This window comes from Gavialis gangeticus, unplaced genomic scaffold, assembly GCF_001723915.1.
Source record: "Gavialis gangeticus isolate Ggan-Ray unplaced genomic scaffold, GavGan_comp1, whole genome shotgun sequence".
Lineage (NCBI taxonomy): Eukaryota > Metazoa > Chordata > Crocodylia > Gavialidae > Gavialis > Gavialis gangeticus.
This window is the reverse complement of record NW_017729028.1, coordinates 30,742,943-30,748,504: the sequence shown is the minus strand read 5'-3', so window position 1 is coordinate 30,748,504 and position 5,562 is coordinate 30,742,943. Positions and strand designations below refer to the sequence as shown.

The 5,562-nt window shown below is 45.5% G+C and overlaps 1 protein-coding gene across 1 annotated transcript in view; it reads left to right on the top strand.

Annotated features, from left to right (window-relative positions):
* INTS9 (integrator complex subunit 9) overlaps window positions 1-5,562 on the top strand; it is a 108,190-nt gene that overhangs the window by 28,422 nt on the left and 74,206 nt on the right. The window contains exons 5-6 of the mRNA XM_019520886.1: window positions 1,228-1,367; window positions 3,709-3,795. Of these exons, the coding sequence (XP_019376431.1) occupies window positions 1,228-1,367; window positions 3,709-3,795 (227 nt within the window). The remainder of the gene's footprint in view (window positions 1-1,227; window positions 1,368-3,708; window positions 3,796-5,562) is intronic.

Here is a 5,562-nt window from a genome sequence, read left to right as displayed (position 1 = left end):
CCTCCCAGGGTGGAGAACCTTGCATTTTTCGGTGTTAAACACCATCAGGTTCTCGTCCGCCCATTTGCTGAGCCTGTCCAGATCAGCCTGGATCACCTGCCTGTCTTCTGGTGTGGATGCTTTGCCCCAAAGTTTGGTGTCATCAGCAAACTTGGCCAGTCCGCTTCTGACTCCAATGTCTACATCGTTAATGAAGATGTTGATCAATATGGGTCCAAGGACAGAGCCCTGGGGGACCCCACTGGTCACAGGACACCATGATGAGTGACTGCCATCAATTACTAAGATCACTTGCATGTTAGGCTTCTGAAGAGATGAGCTACCTATTTTTTTTTATTTTCTTTTTTGCCCTTTTTATTCAGATTGCAGGACTGAGTCTTGTAATCAGATAATCTGTGCTTGATGACTGTTGAATTCCATTAGCTGCTCTATAATAACTCAATTAGAGGTTGTATATCTTGTAAATTTCTGGCTTGACACCATTTGTCTTATAGCATTACCCGTAAATAGTTCTAATTAAAATTCCTTTAACAATGTGTGAAATTTTCTCCTTTCCCTCTCTTGAACCATTATTTTTAACTGTCACATCAAAACAAATTGTATTCCACCTCTGTTTCTTGGTACCTAATGAAGAGACATAATCTCATGCTGTAGTTTTGTGATAGAAAATGTTGTAACTGATAAAGGTGTTAAGTAGTGAAATATTAAATATGGGAAATATAGGAGCGTTGGAATTGCCACTCTGGATTCAGCCAACATTTATCTTGTCTGCAGCCCTGCTTCCAACAGGGGCCTGTACAATATGCTTCAGAAAAAGATGCGAGGTACCCTGTACCTGACAGGTGTCAGCCTTCTGGTCCTGGGATGGAACATTCTCCAGTCTTTATGGATATATATTAGTTATATAACTAGAGTGAAATTATATGGGCAGTTATTGTGACAATAATTGCTTAATGGCTTGCTGAAAAAGCTAATTTGAAGGCTGTAAGAGACAGAGACAATGTCCAGCACAAACGAGAGGTGAAGGTAACTTAGTGGGTATTTTCTTTTCTTTTTTTTTAAAGAAGAAGAAAGAAAGATAAATAACCACAAATATTATGTCCCTCTTCATGGATAAATTGTTCACTGTATTATGATAAAAAGTGTATGGGTATTTAGACAACATCCTTTCTTCAACTGCTCAAACTATGAAAATACTGCAAGTCACTTGTCCTTTCCTTTTTTCAGACTGAGTTGCTGGATCTGTCCACGGTAGATGTGATCTTGATCTCGAACTACCACTGTATGATGGCACTGCCTTATATCACAGAGTGCACAGGCTTTACTGGAACGGTGTATGCTACTGAACCGACTGTCCAAATTGGCAGGTAAAAATTTAATATTAAAAATTTCTTTCTAGTAAAAATTTAATATCATCCAGTCTTCCATCAGTACTAAGGAAAAGGTGTAAAGGACAGTGTGAGTAGAGGAGTGATGTCTAATGCTGCCTAATAGCCTTTTAGGAACAGTTGAAAGCTAGCCAAGTCCTTATAGCTGAAAATGTATTAGCTCAGTGTTTCCCAGATTGTAGAGCTGGGTGTTCTCAACATTTGTAGAAGGTGTGCTGTGTTGAACTCCAGGTGTTAATATATCCAAAAAAGTATCACCTGAGCAGAGCTGTGGTTCTGTTGTGAAGTTCTAGTTCCAATATCATCTACCTGGGCCTTCACAAATCATGATTCAAGCTCCCCCAAAGCCTCAAGGCTCTGAAAACCAAACATTTAGAATTTTGTTTGCTTTGTGGATTTGAACCTTTGGGTTTCATATTTTCTAACATTTAACATTTCTTAAATTAAAAACTGAGATTCTCACATAATCTCCTGACTCCAGAAACAGAGACTCTAAGACGGGGGTTTTCAACCTTTTTTGACCAGCGTACCCCTGGCAGCCAGCTGAGGAGCAGTGGGCGGGGGGTCGCAACAGCCAGTCAGGGAGCACGGGTGGGATGGCAGCAGATGCACACGGAGCAGTGGCGCAGGGTGGTGGATGGCGGCTGCCGCCGGCACATGCAGGCTTCTCCCCAGCATCTGGCCAGTCGGACAACACCTGTTTGGCTTGCAGAGGGGTGCTGCTGCCTCGCCACGCCCCAGCCCTCCTCCTGTTAGGTGGTGGTGCTTTGTCCCCACCTGCCCACGTATACCCCATGGGACCTTTCAAAGTACCCCCAGGGGTATGCATACCCCTGGTTGACAGTGCCTGCTCTGAGAGACAGCAAATAAGAGACTTGAGGTGAAATTACAAGACTTGGCAGTGCTCTCAGAGGTTAATATTTGAGCCCACTCCTGCAGCCTGTACTTGCCAAAGTGGCCTTGTTGACTTCATTGGATCCATTCATGCAAGTAAAGGGGAAGGACTGGAACGCTTTGTAATCTAAATAAACCTGGGGTGATTTCCATTGCAGAACAGTGATTCTCTGGTAATAAATCACACTAGATTGTGGTACTTCAACCCCTATGCCAGGGGGTAGGCACTCCCTGGCATAGCTGCCAGAGCATGGCATGCAAAGGCATTTTGCTTGGCATGCATACTTCGGCATGGGTGGCAGGGAAGAGACTGGGGCTGTGTTGCCACAAAAGGATCAGGCCCCTTGTGGCTCCTCTGCTCTCTGCCCCTGGCACACCAACATCTTGCAAGTTGAGGTTGTGGGTGTTTTTTGGCACTTTGCCCAAAACGGTTCCCGACCTCTGCCCTGTGCACTGTACACGTTTTAAGGCAGAGACCTTTGTGTGATACACTAAGGGTGCCTTTCCCACTATGCCAATAATATATCATCCTCTGGGTAAATGAAAAGAAGAACAAGAAATAACATACATTGGCCCCCTCTTCACATGTGCATGGCAGGAGGTAGGATCCCACATTAGATCCCATCGCACCTTATTGCCAGTGCAGGGGGAGCCCAAACCTGGGCTACCCCTGCACTGGCAAGAAGCAAGATCCCATGGCTGGGAGCCCAACACACCCCAGTTGAGGGGTTCCCAGCTGTGGGGGTGCCCCACACCCCATAGGGCAGGGGGGATCACTGGGAGACACTGCCAGGACCCAGCATCTGCAGCCGGGTATTTTTAGGACTCACAGCACTGGCTGGGCAAGGTTCACCCCTGTGGCTGGGAGATCCTGCTGCACATGCAGATTTAAAGCTTGATAAGATAGCAACCAGCTATAAAGTTAGTGCACCTTTCTGAGATCTAACTTCATAGCTGGCTGGAGTTTTTTATTGTGTGATAAGTACTTTGCACATGTAGCTTGTCTCAAGGTAATTGTGCAGTTAACCAGTTAATTGCATGATATGTGTAACATCTAGAGAGAGCCACTGAAATTAAGTTATTATCTAACATCTGTGATCCTTTGGCAAACATGGTAATACTAGACCTAATTCAGGAGCTCATCTTGCAATAGCAGAACAAAAATTTGGTAATGTCCATTGTCGCATCACTTTCTGGGATGAAGTTCTGGTAAAGCTTTGTAGCACAATTTGAGACTCAGGCTATATGAGTCTGGAATTGGGTAGAAGAGTTGCTGTGATGCCTTTCAGGGAAGAAGGGCTGTCTACAAATGGACCCTCAGTATATTTGTATGTTGTCTCTAGGAAGTAACTCTCTTCATAACAAAATTGCCTTGCGCATAATTTGGTAGAATATTTATTTAATGCTAATAAGAGATCCTTTACAGACTTCTTATGGAAGAGCTGGTGAACTCCATTGAACGTGTGCCGAAGGCTCAGTCTGCCTCTTTATGGAAGAATAAGGAAGTACAGAGGTAAGGAACCCTAACCGAAAACAGTGAGACATTTACTGTAAAACTCGTGTGGATTTCATGAGTTTGCTTTTCTGATTAGGTGCTGCATTTTTAAATCTAAGTCATTTAAGCCCATAACACAACCAGAAAAAGGTGCATAACCCAGACATGGATATAATAACTTGCATATATTGTCTCTCTTTTGATCCCTCGCATATTGGTGTCTCTTCCAGTCAACCATCCAAACTAATTTTGTGGAGATGAAACATGAAGGGCTGATTCTGGTATCTTACTAGCAAAACTCCACGTGGGTGGTTTAACAATGGATGACTTTTGTTAAAAATCGATTTTTGTACTTAAATATCTTTCTTTTTAAAAGCAAAATTATTTGAGAACTATATTACGGCTTCAACCTAGGAGGATTTATTAAAATCAGTTCAGTAGGTCGTGACCTGGATACACTCCTCACTTCTGCTAGCAAGAGTGAAAGGCGACTCGATCTGTGGTTCGTGCATCTTTGGTGCACATCCCTCTACTATCTAGGCCAATGGTTCTCAACCTTTTTAGCCTCAAGTACCCCCTCCATAACATTTCTAAATTCCATGACACCCCAAGTTGAAAATCGCCGAGACAGATGTAAACTCAGAAGACATATTGGGAGGGGGCCTTCAGGCTAGAAAAGTTAAGAATCGGTGATCTAGCTGGTGTCCCTTAAAGGTGGTGGGGGCAGGCCCTCACCCTGCTGTGCCCTGTTTTTACCCTCCCAGCCATGAGGTGTTTACCTTGGAGGGCAAGAGCAGTCCCCGCTGTTGAGGCTGCTCCTGCAGAGGCTCTCACACCGGTGAGCATGTGAGGAGTGGAGGGGATGATCTGGGCTGTGTAAAGTGGGGTTGCCTGGGAGCAGGGAAGGGTAGGAGGAGGCAGCAGCAATGGCAGCAGTCCCCAGAGGTGCAGCGGCAGACACCACTGGAGTAGCTGGGGCAGGCAGAGGGTACTTGCTGGGGGAGGAGAGTGTTTCACTCCTCGCACAGAAAGATCTCGTGGCACACTTCTGTTGCACTTATGGTACACTAGTGTGCTGTGGCTTTTGCTTTGGGACTCACTGATCTAGGCACTGTGTGCACAATTAAAAGTAGTATCATTTCTGTCCAAAAGCTCATGGAATTCCAAAAGCCCACAGTTTCCTCCTAGAGACGGTCAGGCATGGCCCTACCAGTCAACCACAGATGCTGACATGAGCACTGATGAGAGGGTGGGACAGAAGGCCATCCCTGCGGCAGATAGGAATAACGCCACATCGAACTGGCCGGTGATCTACTATACAAGGAGGTTCAGTGCAATGAGTTGTAGTGAGGAGTCTTAGCTAGCTGATAAGATGCTACTGATTCATGCAGTCTCCATAGCGATACTTTCCACTGAAGCCTTTGTCATGTCCAAATACCTATGGGGACAAGGGAAATGGAGGCTAGGCTTGTAATAAGCTATTCCAGCAATATACAAGTGTAATTAGTAAACTTCTATTACTGATTAGGCCTGTGTGAAGCGGCTAGCATTCGCTTTGCATTCGGCCAGTTCGGGGGACAGTGAGTTGATTTGGTGATTTGAATCGGTCCTGATTTGGTTTGGCTGGATCTGATTGGGCTGCTGCCAAATCTCTGAATCAGCCAGGCCCATCCCCTGCCTGCTCTCCCAGCCCGGTAGTGGCTGCCCTGTCTGCCCCAGCTCCCGGCACTTGGGAAAACAAAAGCCCCGACTCACCAGGTACTGCCAGGCAGGGGGGCAATCCCC